Here is an 18,109-nt window from a genome sequence, read left to right on the forward strand (position 1 = left end):
ATTTCAAATTGTTCAGTCTCAGAGCACATTTTTGTAGGTCTGATTGTTTGCAGAGTTTATTTTAATATCCTGCAAAACATGATTTTGATGTCACATCTTTGGTCAGGCCACCAGCTGATTATCATGAGCTGATTTTAAACAAAGACACACATTTTGAAATATGACTATTTCATCTTAGCAATGTGACTCCCCACAAGAAATGTGTGTCTGCAGAATGGGGGGGGGGTCTCATTGAAAATACATGTCAGTGATTAATGAAGCCATTCACGTTGCCTCACTTGGGTCACTACAGCAAAGAAAAGTGCTACAAAAGTATTAAACAGCCCCCACCGCCCCCAGCTCCTCCTGCAACCAGTTAAAGGTGTGGAGAAAGGGCCTGGCTGTTGCTGAGAGGGCAGATATCAATCATGGAGGAAGACCCTTAAGGATGGCTAAATAGGTAAGACCTGAAAATAAGAGAAGACCGGGAATGCAGGCTGAAATGCCAAAGATCATTTTATTTCTTTGTTATCCTTAGAAATGGGGTCCCCAACTATCAATTCAAAGGAAATTAGATAAAAATGAACAGGTAGCATCGGACATGATATCCTTACGTGTGCCATGTCTCCCCAAACCAGCTGTATGTTTTTAGTGACCTCTTAACTCTCCCAGCTGTCTGCACGACAGGGGTCTTCATTAATATGACCAGTTGGTACTCAATGTCAAATAAAAAGTATTTTAGTTGATAATGAGCAGTATTTGGGAGGGTTAATTTGTTAGCTAAAAAATTCAAAGGAAAGAGGTGATTCGACTGGCCGTGATCACCCTCAACAGATATGATTACTAATCATAATCACTTATTACATCTCTTTCTCAACGATTTCTACTGACAGAGAACAATAACAGAAGTGACTTTTGTTTTCCACCCTTGAAATAAAATCAAAATAGAATTTAAAATATTTCACAATTAATTGCATCACAGGACAAATAAAACCAATTCATTTTGTGTAGACATTTCAAATAACAAAATAGTGACATTGAAATAATTCTACCAATGCAGTGACTGGAACACTTTTTTTATAGTCCAGGATACATAGGAGAGAAAGATGAAGAATTAAAGTGAATTAGAAAACCCATTTTATTACTTGAGTTTATAAAATACTTGTGGGATCCAAGTATTTGAAATGCGACTGGAGTCAATTGTTGCCAACATTTTGCAACAGTAATAATTCTGGCTTTTCAATTGGCAATATTTATAATCCTACTGGAGTGACCTGATTTTAAATACCATAATATAATTATGAAGTTAAGAGCTAGTTTTTACTCTATCCCATGATTTCATTAAATGAATGTAAGATGATGGTTCAACAATGACAACATACACTTTGAATTTCTTCATATGTATGCAACATACATACAAGAACAAAATTCAGTAAGTCACATGAATGTTATCACATGAACACTGGATTGTATTGTCCTTTGTCAGTCATTTCCTCTGTTCAATAAATACTGAAGGACATAAATGCCTTTTTACTTTTCAAGAGTTTGCTTTTTTCTTCTGGACTTTGGAAATTAATTCTGATATTTTTCCACATATGCTTCCTCATCTGTTTTAATGAGATTTTTCCAATATTGGCAAGATAGAAGGAAACAAGACAAATATTCTGTAAACTCTTTGACCAAAACTAATGTCCTGAAGGACAAGCAAAAGGGGTCCACTTCAATGAAAAAACAACAAAAACAACAACACAAAACTGTGTTTTAAATGAAATAAAGAGAGTTTCCTCCTTGTCCTTCAATGGGAAAGAAAACACAAGTGCTTTTTCTACCTGCGAAGAAATCTGGTTAACCTGCGTGTCGTTTCTTCAGCAATTTTGTTCATATTGGCTAAAAATTCAGTGCATGAATATCATTACATTCTTACAGCTAACATTTCCAGTTAGCTTTGAGTTAAAAAACACAAAATTTAATGCATTAATATTCTCCTAAATTAATGACGTGATCATCTTTGGAACAAGTAGGCAATGGTTATTTCTATGCTGTGGGTAATATTAAAGCTAAACTATCAATGATAGTTGCCATCTCAAAGTGAGGTTTAAATGGCAGAAGTTTCTCAAGCCACGGAGAGGTCAGAGTCTTCCAAACAATTGCAAAGAGGAAAGCAATTTTGACCTCCTACTCCCAGGACAAAGGTCCTGGCAATCTTGGTGTTCCACTCTACCATCCTTCATATTTTTACAAAATGGCGATGGAAATCCTCTGAAGGACCTCGTCACTCACAAAGATCCGCAACAGAGGACACTCTGGATTCCAACCCAGTTTCAGAGACAGCTCCCTGCCCACCTGATCCCAAGAGAAAATCTTCACTTGGAGAACTTTTACTTTTTTTTCGCTCCCAATGCCTAATATTTGGCATTGAAATATTTACATATGTCATCTTTATAACTCAATATAAAATGATTCCAAGTCCTTTTTCAGTGTAAGAAGTTCTCCTTAGAAAGAAATACCATTTTGACAGTATCTCCACCATTCATAGAGTGAGGAGAGAAATTACGAGACCAGCTCTCCATGAAGACAAAAAAGCAAACAGACTCAAAGGGGAGAGGGCGGAACAGTTCGTAGATACTGGCATAATTATGTCTTTCTCCTTTGTATTTGGAAAATAGAATTGCCTTTTTCATATGAGTGCCTTTTACTAAAAATAATTACAAGAGGGAAGTCTGAATTCACGGTTAAACAGCAAGAAGTAAAGCATTTATGCAGCTTGTTGTTAAAATCAACAAAGAAGTAGTGGTATGTGATGCTAGAATTGTCTCACTACCCTAGAAAAATACACTTGCATAGAAAAATTAGAAGCTAAAGCAATCCATTCACAGTTTCTACATATACTCTCATTTACACTGATTTCACTTATTCTAAGTGGAAAAAAATATCTTTGGCTGGCAAGGTAGATACGTTATCACGTGTTCACCTTGAATATAGGCATCAGATTGGGGCTGTCACAGATGAAATATGGCAGGTGTTTTCTAGAAGAATTGCAGTGAGGCAAATATTCCCTTTTGTGTCTTCCAACCCTAGGAGGAGGTTTAGAACTTTTCAGGCTGCAAATCAAGGGAATTAAGGGCCTTGGTGTTCGAACGTCTGTGCCCACACCCGAGGAGATGGAACCAGAAAGGCAACCTGTCTGCATGTCCTGAGCCTGCACAATGACGTGTTAAATCGCAGGAAGGCTGCGTCTCTGCTGGGGTGTCAGCTCTGGGTGCCACACATCCACGATGAAGATCAGCCGGAAAGACGCGGCGTCCTGCCACACCTCGTGCTCAAAGGAGTCGTCAAAGATGAGTACCTTGCCTTCTTCCCATGCCCTGGAATGGAAGAAGACGGCAGCCTGTGATCCGATGTCTGAGGGTCAATCCATGTCTGTGTTCAGGAAAGCACTCTCATGATAACCTTTGCAATAGGACACCAAGCCAGGATTTAGTCTTTCTTTGGTGATTAAGAAAGAATTTCAGGATTCTAACCATGAACATCAATTTTCAATGCTCAGTACTGGAAGTGTACAAAAGGGCAGGTGTTAAGGGCAAATGTATCCCCCCCCCCCTTTTTTTTTTTGAAATTGTAGAAAGGCTTTCCTAGATGTTTTTATAAATAGCCAAGTGGATGGATCTTTCCAAACCACAGCACTAATCATATCATCCCGTGGTTGGAAAAAGCCTTCAGTGGATCCACAATATTGCCTTTTTCTTTTTTTCTAAACATTCTGTAGAAATACGAAGTACAGAAAAGCGGCACATCCTAATCCGGACAAACTTTCACAAGCTGAGAACACACAGGGTTCTAGCGTCTAGATCAAGAACTAGGACCTGACTAGCACCTCAGACCCCTTCCAGTCACTTCCTCCAAAAAGGGAGCCAGTATGCTGACTTCTAATAGCACAGATTTGAAGGACAAACTTATACTTGGTACAGCTGTAGGCAAGGCTTGTTAGATGGGCAGGCACTCAACCGTGTGCCCCAGCGGCTCATTCCCAAGGCGACCTCCCAGTCAACGGCTCCCGGGTATCCTCCCTGAGTTTCAGGGACGAGCATGGACCTACAGACAGCGACTGGCTCTAAGGCATCTCCACACCCTGCAGGACACCTGGGGATGTCTGTGCAACAGCAAATGATTCTCTTTTCAACCCATTCTATTTGTTGAAGTTCCATTTTAGGGAAAGGCAGATTGTTTATATTTCTGATGTTACCAGCTACACAAGTGGGTTATCCGTGGAATATTTTAAATCAATGCTGACAGCACTACTTTGTAAGGTATCTGTGTAGGAGCTAAGATCTAAATATGGTGCTAGTCTAAATCAAGCAGTCAAGAGAGAACTATGCAGGCGGCAATCATGTGATGCTTTCCAAACCCAAAGAAAATTTATTAGCTATGCTAACGTTTTCTTCCTTTTCAAATAGGTATTAATGGCTAATACCTTAAATGCTAAGCTATGCTTTTAAAATGAAATTTTTACTAGGAAATTTTCTCTAGATATTAAAATTCCTCTCAAGCATTTCAAAATTTATATCCTGGATTAGCAAATAATTAAAATTATAGGAGGGAAAATTCTAGCTTGATTTCAACTTACTTGCATCATTATACGGAAGATCTCCTTGGGGAAATTATTTGTCTTTTATGTTCATTACTAGGTGATTGATCAATATTAAATTAGGTAATATTACATACTGCACAGTTTTTCAACCCTGGCACTATTGACATTTTTGCCAGATGATCCTCTGTTGTGGGGGCTGTCCTGTGCTCTGTAAGACGTTTAGCAGATCTCTGGCCTCCACCCGCTGGATGCTAGGAGCACTTCCCCACCGGCTGTGACAATCAAAAATGTCTCTAGTCATTGCCAAACATTCTGGGTCGGGGGGCCGTGAGGTGGGAGGCCAATTTGTCCCAGACATACTAACGAATATGACAATAAAACTTCCAAATACTTAAAATAACAAATATCTGGTCACACGATTCACCAATATTGTGTAATTCCTCAATTTCTCAAATTATTATAATTAATGATGATGGGGTAGTGGTTGCAGCTCAGGCCTAATAGCCATAATTTTGTCACAGAATTGCTATCAACATTAATAACGTTAAACAACGATATAGGTGCCCAGAGAGTCTTCCACCTAAAAATGTTACAGATCACGTCTCGGGGATCGCTGCTAAATGTCCTGAGGCAGCAAATGACATGGTTGTAATTTTTCAGCAAAGCAATCACAGGGGGGTTAGTTCAGATGCCTGCACGGACATCGCGATTCTGTGGAGGAAGCAGAAAGGAACGAGGCTGGCTTCGTTACAGCCCGAACCTTTAGCTCAAGATCACGGTACTGGGGAACATTCTTAGTATCTGTAGCTGCTATGCTGAGGTGGCCCGGAAGGCTGAGCGGAATGGAGAAGAGGGTCAAAGGGCTCGGGAATAAGGCTACTGTAATACAGCTCTTCTTAATTCTGACCTGCAGAAAGCCCTCAGTGCTGACTGCACTGGAAACCCTGCACACACTGGAATTGAAATGCAAAACTGCATCATTGCCACGTCTCTTCTCTCTCCCCTCCTAATAATACAGACAGAAATATACACACACATAGTTTCCCTGTCTGTCTGTCTATCTATCTACAGGGACAAACATTTTTTCTGGAAGCTAGGACATCTGCATTCTTGTTCTGACTGTTGCTAACTAGCCACGTGCCTGTGACAAAGCACTTCACTTGGGGGCCTCAGTGTCCCCATCTGTGCAACGACAGAGGTGGACAAGGTGGCCTCCAGGGCTCCTTTCAGCACCGAAATTCTCTTAATTCTCTGAGCCAACCTGTTCACTACCTCAGTTTTCCTATTATATTTCATAGGATATACTTCTCAAACTGTCATCTGAGAAATGGGTATGGTATTTGCTATTTCATTTAATGTCAAAATAATAATTTCAGTAACAGATGGTGGCTAGCTTCACAAAGAATCTCTTTTCCCGACAGGTTCTGCACCTGCGCACCCCGAGTATATCTCACAGCCCCTCATGGGGAAAGCAGTTCCAGCCAGGCTGCCGCAGGGCTCCCTCCCCTCCAAGTGGGCCTGGGGATTCAACCCCCTGTGCTGACTCTCTCTGTCCCTTCTGACTTCCCCTCTTCATGTCCCAGCTCACCCAGTAGCAAAGGGCTCTGTAAGATAGCTAAGAAAGCCTAAAAGTGGGGGACAAAGAAAAGGAAGAGTGAGAGGAGAACTCCCGTGGCCACAGAGATGGGATGTCCCTGCCCCCTTCTCCGGGATCTCTAGTCCCAGGGGGAGGGGCATGGGGACAAAAGGAGGACTGGAGCAGGGCGGCCAGCCCCTGTCCCTGCTCTGCCTTCCTTCCCCGGCACCCCTCCCAGCTTCAGGCCTATCACATCCCCAGCCCTGGCCCCGCACATCCTCGACCTCCCATCCCCCTCCTCCCTCCTAGCTCCTGCAAGCCCCCACCCCCATCCCCACCAGAGTGCACACTGCAGGCTACAGGGACCACATTCACAGGTACAGGTGTGCTTGGTCTCACTTTCTGGAAAGTAAGGGGCAGAAGTCCCCATTTCTGCAGCAATCAGAGGAGAGCCCAAGGAAAGCTCAAAAGTACTGAGCACATTTACCGCGTATGACCCTGGAGACACAGTTCTGAGCGCACTTATATGGGTTACTTTGATATGCAAAACCACACCAAGCCATTCTTTCATTCTTTCCGTTTTACAGATGAGGAAACTGAGGCTCAGCGAGGCCATGCAAGTTGTCTAAAGTTACACTTCATAAGAGGGGAAGCCAGGATTTGAATCCAGGTAGTTCATAGGACTTCAGTGCTCTTAATTTGCTTTTATGAAGACACATCATGTTCAAATCTGAAGCGAAAACATTTTCCCATAGAAGCATTATTGTAAACAGCCACTGGTGCTAGAGCCCTATGAACAAAGACCGTGAGCTAAGAGGCTTTTAGGGGCTGGTCCAGGAACCGCCACGCCATTTATTATTACTACAAGAACATGGATCCCAACTGTCCAAATTCCCAACCTGCAGTTCAACGAACAAATGTTTGTACACAGTCTATTTTCAATGTGGGAACTACCATTCCTTGTCGGGACGTAGACTTAGCTCTGTGCGTCTGGACAGCCATAGACACAGCATGCTAACACAGGAGCAAAGAAACTTGACTGGTGTTTTTAATTCACCAAATTGCTTAAGTATATGAACACTGGACTCATTACCTGTTCGCCTAACCTGCCTCACACCTCCCAAGTTCTCAATGTTTGCTAACCACCCACGAACTGACCAAAATGGACTCCCCTCCCTTCCCCCCAACACTCGACTCACCTGAGTCAAACTTCATTGCATCTCCTGCATCTGCTCTTGACTCTCCCTTTCTTGCCAGGATCCCAATTCCAGCTCTTCTGGGTGGGCTGCGGCGACAAGTCTGTTAACTGCTCTCCCCAAGTCCCCAGAGGGCTCACCCATGGATTCTGAACACCTTCCTACCAATGTCTGGTTCCACTAGTCTGGTACTCAAAGCCTTCTGTGATCTAGTTTCCAATCCACCTGCTCTTTCCAACCTCATTCTCTACGTGCCGTTAAACTAATTAAACAAGGAGGCACTGAGATGGAGGTGGCTCTAATGCCTACGTGAGCAAACTGAAACCAGCACGAGCCCAGCTGGAATCTGAGAAGGTGAGACTTGCGAGCCCCCCATCACCAACAGCCACGCAGGCTTCCCCAAACAAGGCAGCGCTTCCGCTGTTGCCAGTCAAATAATTTCTTTGTTTTTGCTTCAGCTTCTTCTCTAGGAAAACCTGGTCCCCAGCTCCTGGCGGCAGAGCCCTCCTGACCACCTTCGGTTGGGCGCTACCTGACTCGATCTGTATACGCGCAGATAAACTCTCGGAACCTTCAGCGCGCTTCCGTTCACCTCTGAATGGGATCCCCCACTCTCAGCCGCTGAACTCACTCAGCAGCCCTCGCGCACGGCCGGTCAGCCGGGCCTCTGCAGGCGCTGTCCTTTCAGCCTGGAAGGCCCTGCTCTCCTGGCTCTTAATGTCCAAGTCCTTCCTTGTCTTTGAAAGCCACCGCTGTCACGGTCCCCAGATCTCAGGGGTAAACGAGCTGCCTGCCCAGTGACTCACCTGCAGCATTCTTCCCTGTGCCCCTCTGACTCGCGACTTTCCAGCTGCGTTCTCCCCCTGACTAGACACCGCTGGCAGGGAAAGGCCCCCAGGTGGGTCAGCTCGGAATGTCCCACAGCGCTCTGCGCTGCTGCACCACACCCAGGGCAGGCAGGTGTCTGCTAGCAACCACATGAGTGACGCTGTACCCTCCTGAACACCCCCTCCATCAAACCTCTACTAAGGACCGTGAGAGATGCAGAAGACAGCAGCTTGGTTTCTGCTTTCCAGGCGCTTACAGCTCAGGCATAGAGATTAGACTAATATATACTAATAAAAAGCAACGGAAGATAAAGAACAGTGTCACTGAGAATATACACTGTATACATTCTAAGTCAAAAGAGAGGTTCCTTCTCAAGAAACGAAGTTGGATCTTAGTCATATGTTTATTGTGGAAGCGTGAAAAGAGGGGCGTTCCAGGTGAAGGGCGTGACAGGGTGAGGGCTGGAAGAGGCACGGGAGGAAGGGGCCCTAGTGGTCACCGTGTCCCCGCTCACGCCAGAACCGGGGCTGAGTACCTTGTACGCTTTATTTCATTTAATCCATACAACAGCCCTGCAAAGCAGACAGCATCACTGCTGGTTTTATAAGTAAGGAGGCTGAGGCTCCAGGGGATTAAGTCACTGGCCAAGGGTGTACAGGGTTAGCTGGCAGAGCTGGGATTAGAAAGAGGCAGCCGCGTCCACAGCGCCACGCCGTCTCTCTAGATCAACACGTATAAAAGTCACCCGGTGTTTTCTTCAGGAAGAAAGACTCTTTGCGTTGATGAACAAATCAAGTTGGAAGGCAATAAACACAACGGGTCCTATGTGTAGGGCTCAGTACAAATTAGCTGGCCCTGAATGCAAGTCTGTCCCTCTAGAAAAAGAAGCCAGAAGGCTCATAGACCAGACGAGCGTGCTCTGGGGAGAAATGAGGAAGGAGGGCAGCCCTGGAATTGGGGAGCATCTTCAGACCAACAGAGAGCACAGAGGTGGGACAGAGACTAAGGGGTTCAGATTAACACCACGCACCCCAGTCTCCTTCAGTTACAAAGGAAGTAAAACAATCCAACAGAACACTGCTTTGTTTTAACGAGCATCCGCCCTCCGAGGTGTTGAGTAGGACAGAAAACAATGGGAGGAAACATACCTGGTCTCGTTGGCACATCGGATCTTGCAGCCTTCCTTGGGAATCACCAAGCCGAGGTGCATTCGGAGCCTGCAGTTTGTGGGTCCCGTGTGCGGCCACACGTGGGTTCCTGGGTGCATGACGGAATATTTGATCTGCACAGAAAATATACCACACTGTTCATCCATTTATCCAGGTGTGGGAGGTGTGCTAAAATAACGTGGCAGCACAAAATGACTGTCAGTTTAGATTAGAGCCTTTGGAGCACTCAGAATTTATATTCTCATCTTATTTCTTTGTGAAGGAACTTAAAGTAATGACTCCCATTTTCCACAAAGCTATAGACATCGAACATTTTCCACCCTCAGTCCTGACGTCAAGGGCATGAAATGATGTGTCAGTAGAAATTGAGCAAATAAAGAGGCATTCAGTGGGTCAAAGGAAATAACTGTTTCTTTGTAAATGTCAGCATTCCTTCATTCCTAATAGCGGTTCTTCCCAGCCCTGAAATCATTCTGGGTACCTGTCCCCTTCTGCATCCTGTTGTCTCGGGGAATTTATCGAGTAAAGAACAGGTTTTAGGTGCTCCTTTACAGGCATTCTCATTTTTTCTTCCTAGAACAATAAATGATAAAACCATTGTTAGAAACAAATCACAATAAAGCTTCAACTCATCCCATTTTGACCACATATGATCTAGATTGTCCCCCTCCCTGTAAGAATGAGAAGCTGAATATACACAAGAAGACAGTGTTTTGCTCCACTAGACAGTGACTGGCAGAGCAAGGACCAGAATCCTCCTCTCAGCGCTGGACTGTTTGACTTAGGAAGTCTAATGGACAAGGCATGTGTTGAATACTTATTTTCCGCCCTGTGGCAGGCAGAATAATGGCCCCTCCCAAAGATGTCCACATCCTCAGCCCAGGAACCCATGGATATGGTATGTTACATGGCAACAGGAAATTAAGGTGGCAGATGACAATGAGATTACTAACCAGCTGACCTATAAATAAGGGGGTTATTGTGGATTAACTGGATGTGCCCAGTGTGATCACAGGGTCTCAGTGCAGAAGAGGGAGGCAGGAGGGTCAGTGCCAGAGTGAGAAAGACTTGATCGGCCATTGCTGGCTCTGAAGACGGAGGGGGAACTCAGCCAAGGAATGTGGGCTGTCTCTGGAAGTTAGAGCCTCTGGAAGGAATGCAGCCCTGATGAAACTTTGATTTTAGCCCAGTGAGACCCACTTCTGACCTCCAGAACTATAAAAGTACTACATCTGAGTTATTTTAAGCCACTAAATTTATGGCAATTTGTTACAGCAGCCACAGTAAGCTAATACACCCTCAAGGGAGGAAAACAGCTTATGTTCTATTTCTAACCTAAAAGTGCATTTCTAGGACTATATTCTAATAACCTAAATATTATTTTCTCATTGAAATTTAATGTATTTTTCAACGTGGAGCTCATCCTTTACATGTTGATAAAGAATAGGATTTAAATGAAGAGGGGAGGAGGTCTCAGACACGGTGGTCTCTGTAAGACTGTGTCAGGTACACAGATTTGGGGAATAGTCTTAAGTACCCTGGACTATACAAATTTCTTCACCATTATGCACAAAATCACCATTTTTTAGGGAAGATGTGCTCAGGAACGCCCAGCAATCATTGCTTTCATGGAAGAGCAAAACAATGGATTTTTTTGACACAGACATTTTAATTCCCTATTCAGGATTCCTATAAGGGACTGATACATCGAAAGCTGAGGTTAATTTTATTTAATTAATGTTAATTGTGTCCTAAGATAATCATATACTGAGAACAAATGTGAGTTATAAGGAATGCATCTGAAAGGCATTCTCCTCAGTCAAATGGGCCTCAATATTTTAGAAAACAACTTTGAAGTCTACATTAGTTTTCTTCTGCCTCTTGAGTAAAATGTGAGTTGGTGTTTTCAGTTATTAATTGAACACCCCAAATGAGTTTAATGATAAATGTCAGTTTGAAGAAACAGATTCCTGCATAAGCCTCATAAAGAGTTTTTAAACCCTAGCTTTCCATGCCTTCCCACACGCAGGATTGGGGGGATGTAGCAGATGTCTCAATTCTGGGTTCTGCGCTGTTCAGGCAGCAGTTAAGTCAAGCCTGGTGCCTTGAGGAGCAACCAGAGGTGTCTGGACGTCCCACGGGCACAGCGGGGAGGTCTGAACATGTGCCACTTGGAAAACACGTGTGTCTTACATGAATGCTCGGTAATAAACGGGGAGCCTAACGGACTGGGTCACTAGGATTGCCACTCGGTCCGGACTGGACTGGAGAGCACCTCTAGCTGTTTAGACGTAAGTCTTTTCTAGCCTGTACACAGGTTCCCGGTAAGGGGAGGAACTGTCTGGTAGCTGCTCGACCTTCGTGGATTGCCCTTGATGATTTTAACGACTCACACACGATAGGGAGGGTTTAGGAACGCAACCACACTTCCGCGGTGCTCAGCGTGGGCCAGAGACCACTCATCGGATGCCCACGACCCCTGGTGAGGGAGGTGCTACTGGAATCAAATTTTATAGAAGAGGAACCAAGGCACCGTGAGGTCACACGGTAAGTGGAAGAGGAGGAATTGGACCCAGAGCCCTGTTCTTAACTGAGACCTAAGACCACCTCCATTACTGTTATTATTACATAATGTATGATTATGATGTAATAAAAAACCAGAATCACAATCATTTATCTGTATGTCAGACCTTTGCTCACTGGCCCGAGTAACATCATATTTGGGGCTCTATGATCATCGTCATTTTCCAGACAAGGAATCTGAGGCTCAGAGATTCAGGAACATGCCCACATCACATGCCAACAGGTGGTGCAGCCAGGACTCCAGCCCAGGACTGCTGGTCTCCAAAGGCTATGCTTTAAAGCATGATTTACCTTTTTGTTGCAGCTTGGATTTGAACACAGCTGTGCAGAACAAACCATTCAGCTGTCCAGCAGCTGAACTCAATGTGGTTTTGTTATTTTTTTTTTAATTTCTTACAAAGTTTAAAGTAACTTTTGAGAAGTGATAAACTTTGTTTCTTTGGAGAAATGGCCCTAGAAAGAGATCTAACTGCCAACGCAGGTCTGAAAGACTCAATTGAGTATTTCATTTGCACGTGAATGCACTTTCTGAGGGGTAGCCATGGAGCTGGGATGTTTTAAAGGTCCTGGGTTGTATCTTTCTTAAATTTCAAGGCTTTACTGCTAGGATGACAATAGGTTTGTCTTGCATGACAACTCTGATCAGTTGATCGGAATACTGTGTTGAGAAGGATTCAGAGGTTGAGCTCATCCAAAAAGGCTACTGGGATCAGCTAGCACATCTCCCACGGTCTCTGGAAGAAAGAATGACTGCTCATGTGTGGCATGTTTGTTGTGTATTTTAGCATTTGTTGTTAGTGACAATAAACAAACTTGGGAAAAACAGATGTTCTGTAGCATTCACATAGCAACTTGAAAACATCTGTGGGGAAAAATCAGTATGTATATCTGTTGATTCTTTTTTCTCCAACTTAAAAAAGTTGATTATTTAAAAAGGAATAAATATACTTCAGAACTGACTGGGCTCCTTAGAGACGTTCCATGATTCCAACTTCCCTTTGGATAAAAATGAAGCTTGCAGTCACAGTTTCAAGGCCTTTCCATATCCAGCAGCATCCTTTCCTCACCAGACTAGACAACCTCTAAGTCTTCGCTAAGTCAGACACTCAAGAGGTTCTTGTCTGGATCTGCGCTCTCAGTGTGGCCTGCTGCCCTCCTTCCCACATCGTCCCCGACCCCTCCTGCCTCAGGATTCCCTCTCCTCTGTCTCCAGGTCGCGGCGCCCAAGAGGGCATCTGCCTTCAGGGATTCCATCCTGCTTCCACGGGAGCTATGATACCAGCGGCCTTCAGAATTCTTTAAGCTGTTAATTTGCCTCCAGAAAATAGTTAACTGGATTCCCTCTGTTCCCCTGGAAGTACAAACAAAAGTCTACAAAGAGTCTTAATAAAACTTCCCAAAAGAGAAACTAAGGCAGTTACATTATCTTATGATTATAAAATAAAACTAGAAATTAATTTCTACTTAATTAACTACAAAAGATTGGAAAACACATACTTAAGATACCCCCCTACACACACACTTCTAAATTATTTTGAATAAAAATGGAAATCAAGATAGAAATGCAATCTTTTTTGGGAAATAGTGCCAGTGAAAATACACGTTACAGCTTAAGGAAAGCATCCAAATCTGTATCCGGAGGTCAGTTCATAGCCTTAAATGCGTTTATTACTGAAGAAGAAATAATGAAAATAAATTTACTAAGATGTTCTAATTGAAAAGTTTAAAAGAGGAAAAAAAATTAACAACCAGCCAAAAGAACCAGAGGAGGAAGAAAAATATAAAAGCAGGAATTAGAAAAACATAATCATAATAAGGTGAGATGTAATTTGAGTTCTTTTAAAGAACATAATTGATCACTGTCAAACTTCAGAAAAAAAAAAAAAGAACATAACAAATTCCATTCAGTGGGAAGAAGGATTTAACAAAGATACCAAGAAAGTAAAAAATATTGCAAGAAATGACTATGGAAAATCAGGTATAATCAAAATACATGATTTTACAAGTCAACACACACTGGGTGATTCCACTTATACGAGTGTCTAAAGTAGTCAGTTTAATAGCAACAGGAAGTACCACGGTGGTTGCCAAGGGCTGGGGGAGGGGCAATGGGGACTGTTGTTACTGGGTATCGAGTTTGAGTTTTTCGAGATGAAACATCTCTAGAGATTGGTTGCACGAATATATGGATTTAACTGCCTCTGCTGAATGTATATGTAAAAATAACTGAAGTGGTAAATTTTAACATATGTGTATTTTGCTACAGTTAAAATTAAAAAAAACCCCAAAACTTAAAAGTCAAAACGTTGCCTCCAATCAGTCTCCGTTATTTACTTCCTTTCTTGCTTAATATTTCTATACGCCCTATGATGCTTTGCATATTGCAACCTTATTAAAGCACATGTTCTTAGCAGAGACTATGGTTTCTGGAAATTACTGCCAGGATGGATACTATTCTGAAGCCTTATTCTTGGAAGCCCAACAGCATCTACAAAGCATAAGGATGTCGACGGAACCGAGGCATCCGGTGAGCTGGTGAGTGCTCAAGGCCAACACAACTGACTCACTGAGTGAGATGCCAATAGATGAAATTAGCATGTTGTTCACATATTGACCTTTCTAAAGCCCTATTTAAAAAGACCTCATTGGCAAAAAGCTGACAGTCACTTGAAATCACGTGATCTCTCTTCCGATGGACGCTGCCTTCAAGATATTACTGAAGTCGTCCTTCTTTCTCCGCTGTGTAAATCTGAGTATTCTGGAAGCAGACTGAGCTAAACGATGGGCTTATTTGTCCTTTAATACAAACCCACTGCGTATCATTCTCTTGATTTACTTTCTGCAGCTAAAGACGTGAGACACGTGCTGTTTAGTCCTCAAAATGGATTTACTTTTGTACAGTTGTTGTTAACCCAAGTTAACTCGAATTTTCAAGAAGAGACTTGCAAAGAGCTTTAAAGGTAAGAGTCAATGCTTCACATTTTGAGGAGAGACTGATATACTGACTCACTGAACGCACACCCTGGAGCCCTGACTGTGTGCCTGGACCTGCGTTCAGCTCAGGGAGTATTAGGTTGATGGTGAACCACTTCCTGTTCTTGATGAACTCAGACATTCGTTCTTATGGGCTCATCACCCTGGTGTGCCATCAACACCCCCAACGGCGCTTGCCCGTGGTGACACCATTTTGCGTGCAACATCGTCTCCTGTGCAGAAGCAAAGGAGGTGCCAGGGAAGCCCCTCTCTAGGGCACTGATGAGCTCATGGTGGACTTCAGTTATGCCTGCACAGTGGGGTTACTCTTTGTAATGTACCATTTAACAGCAAAGACCGGGAAAATCAAAATACAATCTCTGAATATTTATCCAAATACACACGTGCATATGCACACATACACATGTATATTTACATGCACACACACACACACACAAATGAGTGTTCACATGTAGTTTTTAAAAGTAATGAATGGATTTTGATCAGCTGGGTTTCCCAGGCAGCTTCCTCTAAGCCGGGGAGTCCCGGCTCTGGGAAATACCGCCGGAAGTGCCCCCTTCCCACCAGGTTGCGGGGAAGGATCCAGAAGTCAGGGGCTCACCTTGCTGCCACAGTGTGAACTGGCTCCAGTCGCCCTTCTCCCTCAGGTTCTCATCTTCCGGCAGGAAGAGGCCCTGGGCTTTATCCATCACTGCAAGGCCTTCATCTCGGATTAACTTCCAGTTTCTTTCTAAGGACTAGAGGGAAGATTCTGGTTTTACTGGACTGAAAATATGCCTGGTTAAGACACCTTATAATGACATTCAGCTTTTTGTTTGTTTGCCTGATTAATAAGTAATGACATTTTCCCTCTCATCTAGATTGCTTATTTCAATTTCCTCTAGGGCCGCTTGTCAAGGCTGTAAAAAAGAAACCCACCTAATATTATTTTTCAGAACCCAATGCCTTTGCAGCATAAACATTTCAATAATTTCTAGGAACCTCAGAGAGTAATTTCCTCTATAATTTGTTTTTAGGTTGGCCTAAAGGTTTTTTTTTTTTTTTTCCTTTTTAAAGACTGCAACCTAACAAGAGGAGTGAGATTGTTGATCAGATCACATCACGACCCTGTGTTGACACCCGAGCAACCAAACTGGAAAGCAAATCACAGACGTAATCCCACCTCTCAGTAGAGGTCCTCATAAAGATGCCATTCAACATGGTAAATATTAATTAAACTTTCAAGAACATTGGAAAATGTCCACTGGAGCATGTGATGTATTATAAAATTAATAGCAAAACAAAGCAAATAAATGCCCTTGTGTTTAGAACTCAGCCAAACAAAAATATTCCCTTGACTTCTGACTTACGAGAGCGCGTTAGGTTGCGTCAGAAAGGGTCCGGCCGCGGGAAGAAGAGACAGGCTCCCCTCCGGGAATCCTCGCTACACTGTGATGCTGATTACCAGTGGGGGGGGGGCAGTGGGGTCAGCAGGCCAGGGCAAGCACCCTGAGTGGCCACCTCAGAGGAACTACCATCAGGAGAAAAGAATAAAAACTGCTTCCCTACTGTGTGCAAGAGGCTAGGTTGTGCAGATAAACCAGGATTCTGAAACGTTAATAATTTCAAACATTTCTACGGAAATGAGAAGTGGTAGTGGAGCCTGTGGGTAGGCGGACAGGGAGGCACACTACTGCTGAGGTCGACCAGAATCAGGGCTCAAGAGCATGGAAGTAAAGCTGCTTACAAACAGGAAGACTCTGACATACAGAAAGCGGGAAGCCACGATCAGTGTGCTCTGAAAATGGATTGAGTCGCCTTATAAATCTTTTGAATTATTCAAGGGAAGGCTGGATGACCGATCACTGGGTAGAGCAGAGCACAGGATAACGTACAGTGTTTTTATCAACTCACACTTCATGAATTCATGATTCAGTGTGGGAAAAACAATAAGAAGCTGGGCAGACAGCCCAGACAGAGGACTTTGCCCTCAGAGATTTGTGTGGACACGTGGTGCCAAATTCAGCCAAATCCAGGGAGCACATTTTTTACATTGTGTGACCACATTAGGTATATTCAAATATTTGAGGGCAAGAGATAGATTTGAAGATTAGATATTGATTTGATACTTCTATTTCTCCCTTATTTCTTTGAGTCTATTGGCTTCTTTTTTTTTTTTTTAAATTTCAGCTCTGAGTCATAATTAACATATAAGAATGTAAGATATTGAAAGTGTATGTATATCATGGTAATTTGACATACATATACCTTGTGAAAGTAATCCCTCATTTGATTAACACATTTATCATCTCATATGTTTAATTAATTTATTTTGGGGGTTGGGTGAAGACAATTAAATTCTATTCTCTGAGCCAATTTCAATTTTATACTAATGTTATCAAAAACCATCATCGTGTTATTGGTTAGATCCTCAGACCCTATTCATCTTATAGCTGAAAGTCTGTTCTCTTTACTGACCTCTCCCTATTTCCTTCACCAACCCGGCCCCTGGCAACCACTTTTATACTCTCAGATTCTATGAGTTTCACTTTTGCTTTTCCTAATTTAGATTCCACATGTAAGTAATACCATACAGTATTCGTCTTTCTGTCTGGCTTCTCTCACTTGGCATAAGGCCCTCAAGGTCCATCCATGATGCAAATGGCAGAATCCCCCTTTCATGGCTATATAGTATTCCACTGTGTCTGCACACATGTCTGTATCTTGCATCTTCTTTATCCACTCATCCTAAGTGATGGACACTTAGGTTGTTTCCATAGCTTGGCTATTGTGAATAATGGCACAATGAACATGAAAGTGCAGCTATCTCTTCAATATTTTATTTTGACTCTTATTTGCATTTCTTTGGATATTAGACCCAGCAATGGGATTGCCAGGTCATATGGTAGTTCTGTTTTTCCTTTTTTGAGGACCCTCCATATTGTTTTCCACAGTAGCAGCGCCAATGCCTGGCTTTATATTTCTATTTCTATGAAAGCTATTGACTTGTGTCAACATGTAGAGCCGCTCCTGTCATCACTCTGCTCTACGCTGGTGGTCATCTGTCCACAGATAATCTTGAAACTGTGTCCTATAGAGTTAAAAAAAAAAACACCCTGAAACTGAGCCCCACAGGGGTAGCAGACACTGGTGACTAACAGGAATTCCTGAGCTGGTCTTATAGCTTGCTATAACCCCTGTGCTTGCAGCCCGCCTG

General features: G+C 43.1%; 1 protein-coding gene across 5 annotated transcripts in view; it reads right to left on the reverse strand.

Moving 5' to 3' along the window:
* Positions 1 to 477: 477 nt before the first annotated feature.
* The window catches only part of ASPH (aspartate beta-hydroxylase), a 160,443-nt gene continuing 142,811 nt past the window's right edge, over positions 478 to 18,109 (reverse strand). For 3 of the 5 annotated variants that reach the window (XM_064480835.1, XM_064480837.1, XM_064480838.1), the window contains 5 exons: positions 15,515 to 15,650; positions 9,818 to 9,909; positions 9,316 to 9,449; positions 7,343 to 7,428; positions 478 to 3,344 (listed from right to left, as the gene is read on the reverse strand). In XM_064480835.1, coding sequence (XP_064336905.1) covers positions 3,262 to 3,344; positions 7,343 to 7,428; positions 9,316 to 9,449; positions 9,818 to 9,909; positions 15,515 to 15,650 — 531 coding nt within the window. In that variant the 3' untranslated portion in view covers positions 478 to 3,261. The remainder of the gene's footprint in view (positions 3,345 to 7,342; positions 7,429 to 9,315; positions 9,450 to 9,817; positions 9,910 to 15,514; positions 15,651 to 18,109) is intronic. The other 2 variants (XM_064480836.1, XM_064480842.1) reach the window with 1 other exon arrangement.

This window comes from Camelus dromedarius, chromosome 30 (genome assembly GCF_036321535.1).
Source record: "Camelus dromedarius isolate mCamDro1 chromosome 30, mCamDro1.pat, whole genome shotgun sequence".
Lineage (NCBI taxonomy): Eukaryota > Metazoa > Chordata > Mammalia > Artiodactyla > Camelidae > Camelus > Camelus dromedarius.